General features: G+C 39.0%; 1 protein-coding gene across 1 annotated transcript in view; it reads left to right on the top strand.

The window, feature by feature from the left end:
- GDPD4 (glycerophosphodiester phosphodiesterase domain containing 4) overlaps nucleotides 1-17315 on the top strand; it is a 145318-nt gene that overhangs the window by 79701 nt on the left and 48302 nt on the right. Inside the window, exons 12-13 of the mRNA XM_045071368.1 lie at nucleotides 14379-14600; nucleotides 15549-15703. Coding sequence (XP_044927303.1) covers nucleotides 14379-14600; nucleotides 15549-15703 — 377 coding nt within the window. The remainder of the gene's footprint in view (nucleotides 1-14378; nucleotides 14601-15548; nucleotides 15704-17315) is intronic.

Genomic DNA, 17315 nt, shown 5'->3' with positions numbered 1-17315 from the left:
TCAAGTCTGATTTGTATCTGGTGTGCAAGAGTAGTTCAGTATTCTCAAGTCAATCAACATGGCATAATACATCAGCAAGAGAATGAATAAAAACCAATGATCATTTCAATAGGTGCCGAAAAAAGCATTTGACAAAATTTGACAGCCATTCATGATAAAAACCTTCAACAAAGGTAGGTTTAGAGAGAAGATATCTCAACATAATACAGGTTACTTGTGAAAAGCCACAGCAAACATACTTAATGGTGAAAAACTGAGTTTTTTCCTCTAAGATCAAAAACAAGAATGTCCATTTTCATCACTTATAGTCAACATAATACTGAAAGTCCTAGCCTCAGGGATAGGAAGGAAAAAAGGAAGACAGGCAGGCAGGCAGGTGGGCGGGCAGAGAGAAAAAGAGGCAGGGAGGAAAGAGGAAAGAAGGAAGACAGACATCTGAAAGAAAGAGATCTGAATTGGTAAGGAAGAAGTAGAACTTTTTTTTTTTTTTAATTTATTTCACAGACAGAGATCACAAGTAGGCAGAGAGGCAGGCAGAGAGAGAGGAAGGAAAGCAGGCTCCCTGCTGAGCAGAGAGCCCGATGTGGGGCTCAATTCCAGGACCCCGAGATCATGACCTGAGCCGAAAGCAGAGACTTTAACCCACTGAGCCACCCAGGCGCCCAGAACTTAATTTTTGTAACTGTCAGAATTTGCACATCACATGATACTGTATATAGAAAACCATAAAGACCCCCAAAAGCTACTAGAACTACTGAATGAATTCAGGAAGGTTGCAGAATACAAAATCAATGTACAGAAATCCATTGTATCTCTATACACTAATAATGAAGTAGCAGTAAGAGAAATTAAGAAAACAGTCCCATTTATAATTATACCAAAAAGAATAAAATGTCTAGGAATAAACTTAATCAAGGAGGTAAAAGACTCATACTCTGAAAACTATAAAACATTGATGAAAGAAATGGAAAATGACAGAAATGGAAAGAATTCCATGCTCATGGATTGGAATAACAAATATTGTTAAAATGTCTATCCTACCCAAAGCAATCTACACATTTAATGCAGTCCCTATCAAAATACCAGAATCATTTTTCACAGAACTAGCACAAACAACCCTAAAACTTGCATGCAACCATGAAAGACCCCAAATAAGCAAAGTAGTCTTGAAAAAGAAAAATAAAACAATGTATCAGAATCAAAGATTTCAAGATACATTACAAAGCTGTAATAATCAAAACAGAACGGTACTGGGACAGAAACAGACACATAAATCACTGGGATAGAATAGTAAGCCCAGAAGTAAACTCCCAATTATATGACCAATTAATCTGTGAGAAAGGGAGTAAAAATATGCAATGGGAAAAAATTATCTTTAACAAGTGGTGTTGGGAAAACTGGACAGCTACATGCCAGAAATGAAACTGGATCATATTCTTACATCATACATAAAAATGAACTGAGAATAGATTAAGGACCTAAATGTGAGACCTGAAACATAAAAATTCTAGGAGAGAGAGTCATAGCAACATCTTTCTAGATATGTCTCCTGAGGCAAGGAAAATAAAAAACTATTGGGGCTACATCAAAATAAAAAGCTTCTGGCACAGCAAAGGAGACAGTCAACAAAACTAAAAGGCAGCCTACTAAATGGAAGAAGTTATTTACAAGTGACATGTCTGATAAAGGGTTATTATGCAAAATATATAAAAAACTTGCACAACTCAACACCAAAAACCCACAAATAATCCAATTAAAAAATGGTCAGAAGACATGAACAGACATTTCTCCAAAGAAGACACCTGGATGGCCAAGAGACACATGAAAAAATGCTCAACATCACTAATCATCAGGAAAATGTAAATCAAAACCACATGAGATATCACCTTACACCTCTCAGAGTGTTTAAAATAAAAAAACACAAGATACAAGTGTTGGTGAGGATGTAGAGAAAAAGGAACCCCCATGCACCTTGGATGGGAATGCAAACTAGAATAGCCATTGTGGAAAATAGCATGGAAGTTCCTTAAAAACTTAACAATAGAATTACTACATAATTCAGTAATTCCACTAGTGGGCATTTACCCAAAGAATACAGAAACAGTAATGTGAAAAGATATATGCACCCCTTTATTTATTGCAACATTATTTACAATAGCCAAATTATGGAAGTAACCCAAAGTCTATTGATAGATGATTGGGCAAAGAGGATATGGGGCATATGTACATGCACACAGAATGGAAAGTTATTCAGCCATAAAAAAAGAATGAAATTTTGCCAACGATGGATCTAGAGGGTGTAATGCTAAGTGAAATCAACCAGTCAGAGAAAGACAAATACCATATGATTTCACTCATATACGGAACTTAAGAAACAAAGAGAAAAAGAGACCAAACAAAGAGGTTTAACTATAGAGATCAAACAGATGATTACCAGAGGGGAGGTTGGTTGGGGGAATGGGTGAAATAGGTGATGAGGATTAAGAGCACACTTACAATGAGCACTGAGTAATATATAGAATTGTTGAATCACTATATTGTACAACTGAAACTAATACAACACTGTATGTTAACTATACTAGAATTAAATAGTGCTCAAGTGTTGGGAGAATACATATTTATCATTGTATGATTTTTTAAAAGATTTATTCATTGATTCATTTATTTATTTGATACAGAGAGAGCATGCACATGAGAGATTGGAGCCTGATGCAGGCCTTGATCCCAGGACCCTGGGATCATGACCTGAGCCGAAGGCAGATGTTTAACTAACTGAGCCACCCAGTCACCCATGTTTTGTGTTCTTGATGTGTTGACCCCTTTTATCATTATATAATGACCTTCCCTGTCTCTTGTTAACATTTTTGTCTTGAAGTCTATTTTGTCTGATCCAAAAATAGTTACATATGCTTGCTTTTGGTTATTTGCTTGGAGTATCATCTTCTACCCCATCACTTTGAGCCTGTTTGTGTCTTTATCACTGAAATGAGTCTCCTAAAGACATCATATAGTTGGGTCTGGACTCTGTCTCTCTCTGTTGATTGGTGAGTTCAATCCATTTACTTTTAGGGTGATTACTAATATGTAAGGACTTACCACTACCATTTTATCTTTTGTTTTCTGGTTATTTTGTATCTCTGTTATTTTTTTTCCTTGTTGTTTCTGTCTACCTTTTAACATTGGTGATTTTTAAAATTATGGTTAGCTATGTTTCACCTCTTTTTAAAAAATTTTTGTTTATTTATTTGACAGATACAGAGACAGCGCAAGTAGAGCAGCAGGCACAGGGAGAGGGAGAAGCAGGCTCTCTGCTGATCTGGGAGCCCGATTCAGGGCTTGATCCCAGGACCCTGGGATCATGACCCAAGCTGAAGGTAGCTGCTTAACTGACTGAGCCACCCAAGCGCCCCCATTTCACCTCTTTTTAAAAAAAAAATTTGTTAGTTAACATACAGCGCAATATTGGTTTCTGGGGTAGAATTCAGTAATTCATTACTTAAATAACAACAGCAGTGCTCAATGCAACCAGGGTCCTCCTTAATACCCATCATCCATCTAACCCATCCTCCACTCACATCCCTCCATCAACCCTCAGTTTGTTCTCTGTAGTAGAAACTCACTTATGGTTTGTTTCCCTCTCTCCTTTTTCACTTTTCTCCCCTTCCCATATGTTTATTTATTTTCTTTCTTAAATTTCACTTAGTGAGATCATATGGTACTTGTCTTTATCTGACTGACTGACTTTGCTTAGCATAATACACTCTAGCTCCATCCATGTCATTGCAAATGGCAAGATTTCATTCTTTTGATGGCTAAGTAATATTCCTGTATATGTGTGTGTGTGTGTGTGTGTGTGTGTGTGTGTGTGTGTCCTCTTCTTTATCCATTCATCAGTTGGTGGACATTTGGGCTCTCTCCATAGTTTGGCTATTGTTGATAATGCTGCTTTAAACATCAGGGTGCATGTACCCCTTTGAATTTGTATTTTTTTAAATAGATTTTATTTATTTATTTGACAGAGATCACAAGTAGGCAGAGAGGCAGGCAGAGAGAGAGGGGGAAGCAGGCTTCCCACTGAGCAGAGAGCCTGATGCGGGTCTCGATCCCAGGACCCTGGGATCATGACCTGAGCCAAAGACAGAGGCTCTAACCCACTGAGCCACTGAGGCACCCCTGAATTTGTATTTTTATATCCTTTGAGTAAATACCTGGTAGTGCAATTGCTGGATTGTAGGGTAGATTCTATTTTTAACTTTTTGAGGAATCTCTAAACTGTTCTCTGGAATGGCTGCTTCAATTTGCATTTGCTTCTGAGACAAAGATAAAGAGCCTTGCTACTGGATCAAAGAATAAGCATTAACAGGCAATGAGTCTTCAGTGTGTGCTGGGTTGCTGAGTTAATGCTTTTAGACCATGGCTTCCTATTTCATATACTTTCTTTTTTTTTTTTTCCTTTTTAAAGATTTTATTTATTTATTTGACAGATAGAGATCACAAGTAGGCAGAGAGGCAGGCAGAGAGAGAGAGAGGAGAAAGCAGGCTTCCTGCTGAGTAGAGAGCCCGATGTGGGGCTCTATCCCAGGACTCTGGGATCATGACCTGAGCTGAAGGCAGAGGCTTTAAGCCACTGAGCCACCCAGTGCCCCCTGTTTCATGTACTTTCAATTAAAGAAAGGTTTATTATGATTTGGAAGATCAGCAAAGATGATTGTTGAAGAAATATTTTGAGATTACTAATGAAGGTGTTTTTCATTTCTGTGTTTTCTGAGAATGGTTCCCAAGATGTTTAAGTTAAATCATACAGAAGCCTATTTCAGAAAAGCTTGCTGTGTATATTCTACAACATCCAGCTAATTCCAGTAATTATTTCATTGTCCTTAGTGTTGGGCCTTGGATAATTTTGGATAATCCATAATCTCTCATTAGATTATGTCTGTCCTCAGGCAACACATCATGGCATAGATCAAGTGTTGGCCAGTGGTGGCTTGCTGTCCAAATCCAGCTGTTGGGGTCGATTCCACGTTAAAACATGTTAACCCCCTGGGCCTGCCTGGGCCTACTTAGCCATAGTGACTCCATGTTGCCTAGGTAGACATTTTGTTGTCTAGAAAAGTTACTGCTCTCAGTTCCAGGTAACTGTTACTAAAACACAACACCTAAAACAAGGTAACTGTTACAAAACACACACCTAAAACAAGGCCAATTCCAGGTAACTTACTAAAACACATACCTAAAACAAGGCCATTGGTAACCGTTACTAAAACACACAGGTAGGAGACATCCAATCAGCCAAAGTCACATATGCAGATGTCTGCGATTGTGCCCTATAAAAACTAGCCTGTAAGACCAAGGGGCGTCGCTCTCTTTGGAGGCGGCCCTGGCCGGTCAGTCTGACTTCTAATGCTTGGCATAGAATAAAGCTTTACATAACTTTCACTTTGTCTCAGCCTCATTTCCCTGGCCGGTCAGCCTAACTTCTAATGCTTGGCATAGAATAAGGCTTTGCATAACTTTGTCTCAGTCTCGTTCCTTTGATAACAGACGCAACATATGGGGGCTCATCCGGGATCAAACAACGAGAACTGAGCCAGCATCAGAATTTCTGGGAAAAGCCTCCGGAGGTAAGATCTCCATATTCTGTGAGATCTGGTCTGTTTGGTTGTGGAGCTCCAGGGTATGGCCCACCGGGGAGAAGCTGGAGTGGTCCCCAGGGCTGGAGTGGATGCTCCCCAGGGCTGGAATGGATGTGGGGATGCCCCATCCCTCTTCTGGTGGATCGTCTGGGGGTCCGAGACCCTTAGGCGGTCATCTGGGTCTGTAGGGGGCCGGGTAACCCCCGTCTGAGGGGGCTGGGAAAACCCCCATCAGCAAGTGAGGGCCGCTGGGTCTTGTCTTTTTGTTGTCTGTTTTGTTACTCGTTTCTAGGGGACCGAGAAAATCCCCACTGGCGAATGTTTGTAGGGGACTAAGAAAATCCCCATCAGCGGCAGTTTCTGGGTAAGGGCCGCTGAGTCTGTGGTTGTCTGTATCTTGTCTTTTTGTTGTCTGTTATGTTGTTTGTAGTGTTTGGGAAAAAAAAAATGGGACAAGCAGAGAGTAAGGGGACTCTGACTTTCATCTCTCCATTCCTCCTAATAGATGTGGGACTTCTCCCTTGCTCATTTCTTATGTTAATGGCTATAACTGGAGCCAACTGTGGTTGGCCTAACTCGAGACAGAGACTTTAAGGAATATTCCCAAACAGCTGCCAAAACTCCCTTTGTTTAGGGGAAGTTCCTTGCCTTCTCTGGCCCAACCTCGACTGCCTAGCCCCTCTCCCTTGCTGGCGGGGCCTTCTGGCAGCACTTTGTTTGTTCTCTCTTCTCCTTCTGTTTCTGCACCAACTTGGGTGCAGCCTGCATTACTGGCTTCTAGACCATCCTCGGTGCTTCCTGCACCACGGCTCCTTCTCTCTTCACTGTCAAGAAACAAAAAGAGCACCCCTTGGACCTAACACCCCCCACTCCAGATATTCCCACCCGTGTCTCAGGTAAACATAAAAAATGGAATGGGTCCAGGTGAAACGTAAATCAGTACTTAAACTAAATTAAGTTTGTTGGTTTAATTAAAATAGGCACTTACTATTAGTTATCAGTCAACTGCCTTTTCTCTGTTTTTTTTTTTTTTTTTTTTAGATAACATTAAAACGTTTAATAAAAACCTTAATGGCATTTTTCTTTTGGTAATCTAGAATACATGGAGTCATTTTATGTGATTTATTATTCTGATGTGCTACATTTTAAAATTCATTTTAATTTTAGTCTGTCCTGACCATACCTAAAATTTTTTTGAGGATTTTTCTTCACAAACCTTTTACAATTTTTTTGTATCTAGGTTTTTTCCCAAGCCATTTTTTTAAAATAATTATCTCATTTAGGACAAAATTACCTTTTATCTTTAACGAAATGTATTTTTATCCCCCCCCTTTTTTTTTTGTATCTCCTACTTTTTATATATAGGGTGTTTTTCTTACTTTCTTCAGTCTTAGTTACAATTAGTAGAATTTTTTTATTCTTAGAAACACGTTAGTCTCTAATGATGGCTAAGTATTAACCAATTGTGAACAGTTACAACAGAATTCTGTAGATGGCAAATTTATGAATCAGTTAAGCACAAAACATGTTTATCAACAGATTTAAATATTTTTAGTTTCTTTGCAGTAAGAACTCAAAAGCATAAACCTGGTTCCAGTAATTAATGCTTTAGTATTTTATCCCATTTGGTTAAGACCTAGATGTCCAACAAATTTAATTCCATTTGTCATCCAAGTAAACCTTCAGTGTTTCAGGTTACTAAAGACTTTGAAAGCTATTTTAACAATTATCCATTAAAACTTTGAGACAGACAATTAATCATCAGTTCAGTTATTTCTTTGCTAACAGATTTTAACAAAAACATGAGCTTATTTGACCTTCAGTAAACTTTGAAGTTTCACATTTACTGATGTAACTTTAAAGCCATGTCTATTTTAATTAAACCAACAAACTTAATTTAGTTTAAGTACTGATTTACGTTTCACCTGGACCCATTCCATTTTTTATGTTTACCTGAGACACGGGTGGGAATATCTGGAGTGGGGGGTGTTAGGTCCAAGGGGTGCTCTTTTTGTTTCTTGACAGTGAAGAGAGAAGGAGCCGTGGTGCAGGAAGCACCGAGGATGGTCTAGAAGCCAGTAATGCAGGCTGCACCCAAGTTGGTGCAGAAACAGAAGGAGAAGAGAGAACAAACAAAGTGCTGCCAGAAGGCCCCGCCAGCAAGGGAGAGGGGCTAGGCAGTCGAGGTCGGGCCAGAGAAGGCAAGGAACTTCCCCTAAACAAAGGGAGTTTTGGCAGCTGTTTGGGAATATTCCTTAAAGTCTCTGTCTCGAGTTAGGCCAACCACAGTTGGCTCCAGTTATAGCCATTAACATAAGAAATGAGCAAGGGAGAAGTCCCACATCTATTAGGAGGAATGGAGAGATGAAAGTCAGAGTCCCCTTACTCTCTGCTTGTCCCATTTTTTTCCCCCAAACACTACAAACAACATAACAGACAACAAAAAGACAAGATACAGACAACCACAGACTCAGCGGCCCTTACCCAGAAACTGCCGCTGATGGGGATTTTCTTAGTCCCCTACAAACATTCGCCAGTGGGGATTTTCTCGGTCCCCTAGAAACGAGTAACAAAACAGACAACAAAAAGACAAGACCCAGCGGCCCTCACTTGCTGATGGGGGTTTTCCCAGCCCCCTCAGACAGGGGTTACCCGGCCCCCTACAGACCCAGATGACCACCTAAGGGTCTCGGACCCCCAGACGATCCACCAGAAGAGGGATGGGGCGTCCCCACATCCACTCCAGCCCTGGGGAGCATCCACTCCAGCCCTGGGGACCACTCCAGCTTCTCCCCGGTGGGCCATACCCTGGAGCTCCACAACCAAACAGACCAGATCTCACAGAATATGGAGATCTTACCTCCAGAGGCTTTTCCCAGAAATTCTGATGCTGGCTCAGTTCTCGTTGTTTGATCCCGGATGAGCCCCCATATGTTGCGTCCGTTATCAAAGGAACGGGACTGAGACAAAGTTATGCAAAGCCTTATTCTATGCCAAGCATTAGAAGTTAGGCTGACTGGCCAGGGAAATGAGGCTGAGACAAAGTGAAAGTTATGTAAAGCTTTATTCTATGCCAAGCATTAGAAGTCAGACTGACCGGCCAGGGCCGCCTCCAAAGAGAGCGACGCCCCTTGGTCTTACAGGCTAGTTTTTATAGGGCACAATCGCAGACATCTGCATATGTGACTTTGGCTGATTGGATGTCTCCTACCTGTGTGTTTTAGTAACGGTTACCAATGGCCTTGTTTTAGGTATGTGTTTTAGTAAGTTACCTGGAATTGGCCTTGTTTTAGGTGTGTGTTTTGTAACAGTTACCTTGTTTTAGGTGTTGTGTCTTAGTAACAGTTACCTGGAACTGAGAGCAGTAACTTTTCTAGACAACAAAATGTCTACCTAGGCAACATGGAGTCACTATGGCTAAGTAGGCCCAGGCAGGCCCAGGGGGTTAAGATGTTTTAACGTGGAATCAACCCCAACATCCCCCCCTTTTCTTTCTAGATTAGTCAATTCTTTAACTTTTTAAAGAATCAGTTAGTGCTGAAATTAGGATGGGAACCGTAGGTTTTGTCCATTTTATTTCTGCAGCAAGATGTTGGAATCCCTTGGGTACTCTATAGGATGACAGTAAATGGTCCCTTTCAATGAGACTTCAAGTTTCTCACGCAGTGGTGGCATATCCAAACCAAGTCTTTGGGGTGGTAAAGATGTTGTTCCGTCTTTGTCTCCATCTCAGTGTAGGCAGCTTGGATCCCTGCATGGGCTCTTTATAAGACATACTGTAGTGCCTGTAGTGACTGAAATACAGACTGATCAGTCATTTTTGTTAGGGTAACCTTTTGTAGCCATGAGCTGAGTGGAGGGGGTCTCCCGAACATTATTTTAAATGGGGTAACCTTGTTTAACTAGGGTGTATATCGCGCCCTAAGGAGGGCGAAGGGAAGGAGATCCATCCATCCACCGCCAGTTTTTAGAATTAACTCTGTCAAGGTTTTTTTTTTTTTTTTTTTTTTAAGAGTCTGGCTCATTCTTTCTCTAAATCACAGTCTTTCAGAAGGTACTCTTGTTTGGCTTCTGTTTTTGTTATGAGCTTATGTTTATCATCAGCATCTCCGCAGTTATCACAAGTTGCCAGATCAAAGTGGGTCATAAGGTAAGAATCCATAAATTCTTTACCACACTCTTCACAGATTGCATAATCAAATTCCATAACAGGTCCTGGTTGATGGACAACTTTTCCAGTTGTACGTTGTTCTCAGCCACTGGCTTTTTTTTTTTTTTAAGATTGTATTTATTTATTTGACAGACAGAGATCACAGGTAAGCAGAGAGCCAGGCAGAGAGAGGAAAGGAAGCAGGCTCCCTGCTGAACAGAGAGCCTGATGTGGGCCTCGATCCCAGGACCCTGGGATCACGACCTGAGCCAAGGGCAGAGGCTTTAACCCACTGAGCTACCCAGGCGCCCCAGCCACTGGTTATTTTTATATAGTCTGTGAACTAATAAGACTGGTTTTTACGTTCCTACATGGTAGGAAATGTGGAAATGAAAAATGGAAATGGAAAAAAATCTAAAGAAAAATAATGTGATATAAATTATATATATGTTATGTTACATATTATGTTATATATTTATATATTATATAGAAATAAAATGATATAAAACTCAAATCTCAGGGTCCATAAATAAAATTTTATTGGAACATAGCCTTGCTTATTCACTTATGAATTGTCTGTTGCTGTTTTTGCAGTATAATGGCAGAGTTGAGTCGTTGTGACAGAGACTGTATGTTTCACAGAGTCAAAAAACATTTGGTATCTGACCCTTCACAGAATAAGTTTGCTGAACCCTGGATGATGAATTGTCATTTTTAGAACTAAAATTTCTTTTTAGAAGCTCTATGACTATATAGTTGATCTTACAATTTCAAGATGCATTACTACAGATCCTTATTTTTTTAAAACATTTTGTTTATTTGTCAGAGAGATAGAGAGTAGAGGTAGACAGAGAAGGGAAGAGAGAGAAGAGAAGCAGACTTCCCACCGAGCAGGGACCCAGATGCAGGGCTCCATCCCAGGATCCTGGGATCATGACCTGAGCCAAAGGCAGCCACTCCACTGACTGAGCCACCCAGGTGCCCCACTGTATATCCTTATGCTCTTCATTTAAGATTTGAGAAAAGTAGGATGGGGCTTCAATAAATGTCTGAAGCATAACTTTCTAGGTAAATTGTTGATTGTTCCCTGGTGAAGCCCATGAATATTAGCTATCTTCACCAGATAAATCATGAAAGAAAGCAAAGATAGGGCCAAAGAGAATGCATTTGGGTTAGACAATACTCAAAAGTGAGATATAACTCTTTGGTAAATAGCTTATAGATAATTAGATGAATTTGTATCCTCTACCATCATAGTTTTGGGTTTTTTTTAAAAAAACAGGTAAAACAAACATTTTGCTTGGACTAATATTAGGGATAATTAAACCTTGTTGTCTTAAAAGTCTGTTACAGGGGTGCCTGGGTGGCTCAGTCGTTAAGCATCTGCCTTCAGCTCAGGTCATGATTCCAGGGTCCTGGGATCCAGCCCTGCATCAGGCTCCCTGCTCAGCAGGAAGCTTGCTTCTCCCTCTCCCACTCCCTCTGCTTGTATTCCCCCTCTCTCTTGGTCTCTCCCTCTCTGTCAGATAAATAAATAAAATCTTAAAAAAAAAACAACAACAACAACAGTCTGTTACAGTTGGCTTAGATCTTCCTTAACTTCAGTATTAAGAGGTTTTTAGGCAATGGTATCAACAGAGTCAATCTGAACCCTTACAGTTTTAACTCCTAATTATTCTTTCTTTTCCCAGTGGTCTGGTACAATGGTCAATTATTTAGTTGTTGTTTGAATCAATATACTAATGTCCATAGCCATAATTTGATAATGTGCAGTAGAATTTTTTGCAACTCCTGAAAAGATTTTGTCTCTGTTATATTTCTTTTGGTGGATCTTTTTTGCAGACTAGATTCCTAATGATGAAATTTATAGGAAAGTGCCATAGAGAAGAAAGTAGTGTTCTTTTGACAAAAGTAACAGTTACAGGTTAGGACGTGGAAAAGGATTCAAAATTGTTAGAAATTCCCACCACTTAAATGGTTTTACTACTTTGAGCAATCTGATTTTTCATGGTAGTAGAATTAATACTAAAGGTAGTTGCACCTGTATCAACAAGAAGTTGTATTGTTGTTCATCTATATTTACAGGTAATTCTTTTCAGAACTGTATGTTGAGTGATAATGTTTCCCTTTAAGTGGCATTATTGGGAAGATTATGGAAAATTGTTTTATTTCTTACCAATTTGACATTGGACCAATATGATATAGGACATTAGATTGTCCTACTTGTAATTTCTCTAAGTATAACCATAGAGAACTGAAAACTTTTTGGTGTTGTTTTTATTTGAGAATGAAGTGTTTTATATGGAAAACCAGAAATTTTTTTCATTTCTACCTCGTTAATTTCCTCGGGCTTTTTTGAAAATGTTCAATCTTATGTTGGAGAGAGGTTAAACTGGCTATGTCCCATTCCCGTTTATTTTTCTCACTAAGTCCCCTATATTACATACAAAAAAAGGGGCTCAATTTATTTTTGCCATTAGAGCTACCCCTATAAGACTATTTAAAGCTTACCAAAATCTAGTTTTAAATTCTCCTCTTGTTTAATCTTTATTATTATTTTTTTTTTGCTCAGTTTATCCTTAAAGGAAAGCCTTTTAGAAATGTCCCTGTACAGTGCATCGCCTATTCTTTTTGCCTGCTCAGGGACATTTTTCAATGTATGCACAGCTGAGTTATCTAAGTTCTGTCTTGGTCTTTCTCATTCTGTTCTTTTAAAAATTTTCCCCACATGAAGATCTAATAATTAAGTGAATCAGTTGGTCTAGATCTGGTCGAATCTAACAGTATATTGTATTTTGAAGCAAATTTTCTCTTTTCCTGAGGATTTAGAAAACCTTTAATAATAGACCTCAGCTCAGATCTAGACCATGGTTTAACTTAATTTCTATGGCCTGACTTCTGTTCTAGCATGAGATTACTGTACAATCTGATAATTTCTTTGCTGAGAATAAGGAGGTCAGGGGAAGGGGAAGAAATAGGGTAAGAAGGAGAACAAAGATAAAGTTGTGTAGGAAAAAGAGATTACTTGCCTCTTGACGAAAGAACCCATGTCCTGTTTCCTTCTTAGAAGTAGCCTTTTATCACTGACTTCACCTACAAATGATCTAAAATGGGCAAATGGCTATAAAAGTAGTCATCTATTAAATTTAATATAGTTAATATACATATGGACTGAGGTGTAAAATGAAATGTGGTGTATTGCAAAGAAAATATGACAGTTACTGCTATAAGGGAAGTACAGTCCAGTAGAGACAGTAGGAAGTAAGGGAGCTATGTGAATTGTGCACTTTTCTATGTATTAGACATGCTTGTAGATGCTGTATTTTATTTTTGAATATTTAATATTTAATATTTAATTATTTGAATTATTTGAATATTTAATATTTAATATTCAAAATAATCCTGAGAGGGGCTCCTGGGTGGCTGAACTGGTTAAGCGTCTGCCTCCAGTTCAGGTCACCATCTCCGTGTCCTAGGATTGAGTCCTGTATAGGGCTTCCAGCTCAGCGGGGTGTATGCTGCTCCCTCTCCCCCTGCCTCTCCTCCTGCTCATCTCTCTCTCTGTGTATCTTTCTGTATTTCCCTGTCTCGAATGAATAAAATATTTTAAAAAAAAAAACAAAATAATCCTGAGGAATACATAGATTACCTCTCCCCTCCCCCATTTTATAGTTTGGGCAATAAAGACTCTGAGAATTTAAAGGTTTTACCAAGGTTACACAACAAGAGACTTATGAAACCAGGATGTGAACCTGGTCTAAGACATAAACAAGTAGAAGGCAGAATGAAACATGCAACTGAGGCATAAAAATGAGCCTTTGCAGTTTAATAACATCAAAGTGTCTTTAGTTCAGGAATATTTAAGGAAGGCTTCATGAAGGAGGTAACACTTAAGCTGTAGGTTTAGGAAGGTGGGGGTGGGGGGTGCCTGGGTGGCTCAATCAGTTAAGCATCTGCCTTTGGTTTGGGTCATGATCCCAGGACCCTGGGATTGAGTGCTGTGTCTGACTCCCTGCTTAGCAGGGAGTCTGCTTCTCTTTCTCCCTCTCCTTCATCCCTCTGCATGTGCTTGCTCTCTCTCTCTCTCTCTCTCTCTCTAATAAATAAATAAATATTTTTTAAGAAAGATTTTGAAGGTAGATTCATCAAAGAAAGCCAATGAATGATAGAGTTGGGATTGAATCCAATTTAATCTGAAGCCAGAGCCTATTTTCTTTCCATTACATAAAACTACAACAGCGAGAATAAATGTGGGAAGCCAGTGTGACTTTTATAAAAAGAAGTTTTATTATCTCAAGTTATAGAAAAAAAAGCTGAAAAGGAAAGTCAAGACAAAAATATGAAGGAACTTCAGTGTAAACACATGTCATACAGTGTAGAAGAAATCATTCCAAATACCATGATTACCTATGAAGATTACATTTAATTTCTCTCCTTGGCAACTCTTATCTCAAGACCAGTATTTCAGAGGGTCTGGTGGGTGGAATGATAATGGAGCAAAATGGAGGTAGGTCTGGGTGTGGGGCTATAGAACAGGAAAACTGGAAATTGCTTTTGATAGGAGCCAATGTATTCTTTGATGTATTTGTTTTTAGTTGAAACCATTTTACAGAATGAAAGCCCTATCAAAGGCTGATCGTGAAAGAGCAGAAAATCAGACGATTCCAAAACTAATCGATTTATTGGAACTTGCACAGAAGGAAAAAAAATTTGTGATGTTTGATCTTAATGCCCCTCCACAAAAACATCCTGTCAGAGGCACATATATTCGCCGTGTAGTACGCTTGATCCTTGACTCTAAAATTGAGCAACATCTGGTATGTCTACCTCATTATTCATGGTAGAGTTTGGGAGGTGGGTAACATGTCCCAGGAGAATAGCAGTTGAGCTTGACCTATCCTGTAGATCTTCCCTGAGATGCCCAAATAATTTTGCTATCTGTAGAAATGGAGGTTTTTACTTATGTAGCTGCATGTTGCAATCTAAGAATGACCCAGTTGAATTTTCCCCAGTAGGGAAAACATGGAAGTTGTTTGCTACTCCAAACCAAATGAAATAACAGCACTCAGTTAGAAAAAAAAGTGTGTGTGTAATGATTATGTGATGTGGCCTGCATTGTCACTGGCATAGAACTATTAGAAGGAGCTTGGGCAACACTGAGGCTTTGAGGATTTGGCTTTAATTAATGATACAGAGATTATTTGTTCAGAGATTTGAGCAGAGATTTGTTCATCAGAACAAATTGTTTTTCAGAAGCAATTCTCTGCACTTGAGCAATCATTCCAAATCTCTTAAGTTCTCAGAATGTGGTAGAGTGCTGAGTGAAACAAATATGTGTTTCCCTGCGAATGGAACTATTTCAACAGATGAATCCTTATAGTATTCCCCGATGACAGGAAATGACCCCTTTCAAAGGTGATTTTTAATGTCATCAATCAGAGGAAATATGATTCCCACCTTTCATCCACACCTACCAACCCTCATCTACTTTGGCTCCTGTGAGGCTATCTAAACACAGTGGGTCTTTGACTGAGGATGTTAACTCTGAGAAATCTCATCTCCAGAACAATCTTGGTGAAAGCCCCCTTATAAGAGTTCATTAGACAGTATTAGGCCAAGTTGGGTCTCATCAATAACTAGAATCTCTCTCCACCCCCTGTAGACTGTTAACCAGTGCTGGAATGAGGCTCCTTTTATTCTACATGGGGCTCTCTGTACCTGGAGAGCTGATTATCCACTGAATGACTTCCTTTTTTTCCTTACAGATTTTTTGGTTGCCAGCTTTCGACAGGGAATATGTCAAACAAGCAGCTCCTGGTTTTCAGCAAGTGGGCAGGTTATATTCCATTGAACGTCTTACAAAAGAAAATATCAGTAGAATAAACGTTGACTACAAGAAGTTGTTCTACAATGGGTTGAGGTAAGAGTTTGACCACACTTCTCTTGGCAGATATTGCCTTACTTGCATAAAATCTGCTCTCCCACCAAGCTCCTTAGCTTCTCCTTCTCATCTCAGGATTTCTTTGTATGGCTCTTTTTGGAATCCCCTGTTTTCCCCTCTTCCCCTTCCCACCCTATCTTCCACCTTCCCTCCATCTACCAGCAAACATTTACCAAGTGTAGACAATTCCCTTGAACATAGTCTTCAGCCCCTTTTCTCCTTATCTCTAATCTATTATCATTCAACACGCTTTTTTGTATGCTTGGTGGTTTTGTTCCTATATAAGATGATCATTGAACAGTCAGAAATCAGGAAGTTGTTTATTTCCTTCTGCCATTACCAGACGGATTACAGTACCTCATCAATAGCTTTGTGGTCCAGATAGCCACATTTCTTGTAGGGATAATTAAGAACATAACTAAATAATTAAAAAAAAAAAAACTTAAAACAGCCAAGCACAAGAAGAAACTAAAATTATTAGCTACATTTATAAATATGTAACTAGTGACAGATTTTTCAAATTAAAAGCACCAGGGAATAAAATGTCGACTTTTCCAAACTTAACTATTATTAATCACAGCTTAATTTAATCCATATTTCCTTTCTCTTAGATTTAAAAGTAAATTTTTTCAGATGATTTTAAATGCTTCAAAGACAAAGTTTTCCTTGGAGAAATGTATATCCAAAATCTCTTTGGGCTTAATAAAAATTGCCACTAAATACCTTTCTGTGCTTCAAGCCATGAACTAAGCTGTTGGATTTACCTCTGCTCCTGTTCTCACTTTTCCTGCTTCTCTGGCCATGGGGTTGATCATGAAATCTTGCCTTTTTCCTTTTGCTATTTCCCAATCAGAACATTTTTCTTTGCTCAACTACTACTTCTATTTTGAGTGTATTTCTCTTTCCTTTTTCTACTTTTTTTCAAATAGAAAATAGTTCTATGATGATGTTCTTCTCTCCTACTCATAATTTAGATCAATCTAGTAGTTGAAAAATAATTATAATAGCTTCCATTTATTGAGCCTTTATTATGTATCAGGTTCTATGGTTATTAGACCACATGCTCTTTTTCTCATCGTGGCCTACTCATCAGTTACACATGACCTTGGACAAATTTCTAATCGTCCTTTTTCTCATTTGTAAATTAAGAGTAGCAATAACCTAAGGAGGAAAAAAAAGAATAGCAGTAACATGATGGACTGGTTAAAGGATTAGATGAGAATATTCTTCATATTATGCACATGCAAAATGCTGGGCAAGTATAAGTACACAATTAAGTGTTAGCTGTTGCTTTTAACATCACCAGCCTTACATGCTGTGCCCTGGAAATTATCACCATCCCTTTTGCAAATGAGGAAACTTGCCTCTAAAGAGGGAAAGTTTGAACAGGCTAGGTAATCCACCAAAATTAATATACTTGATCAGTGGGGGACCAAACTTAGATTTATTTTTTAAAAATATTTTATTTATTTATTTGAGAGAGAAAGACAATACACAAACGGGGAGAGGCAGAGGGAGAAGCAGGTGCTCTTGCTTCTCATGACCCTGGGATCATGACCTGAGCCGAAGGCAACTGCTTAACCGACTGAAC

The sequence above is a fragment of the Mustela putorius genome, unplaced genomic scaffold (assembly GCF_011764305.1).
Source record: "Mustela putorius furo isolate JIRA1106 unplaced genomic scaffold, ASM1176430v1.1 tig00003987_pilon_pilon_pilon, whole genome shotgun sequence".
NCBI lineage: Eukaryota > Metazoa > Chordata > Mammalia > Carnivora > Mustelidae > Mustela > Mustela putorius.
This window is presented reverse-complemented; position numbering and strand designations above follow the sequence as displayed.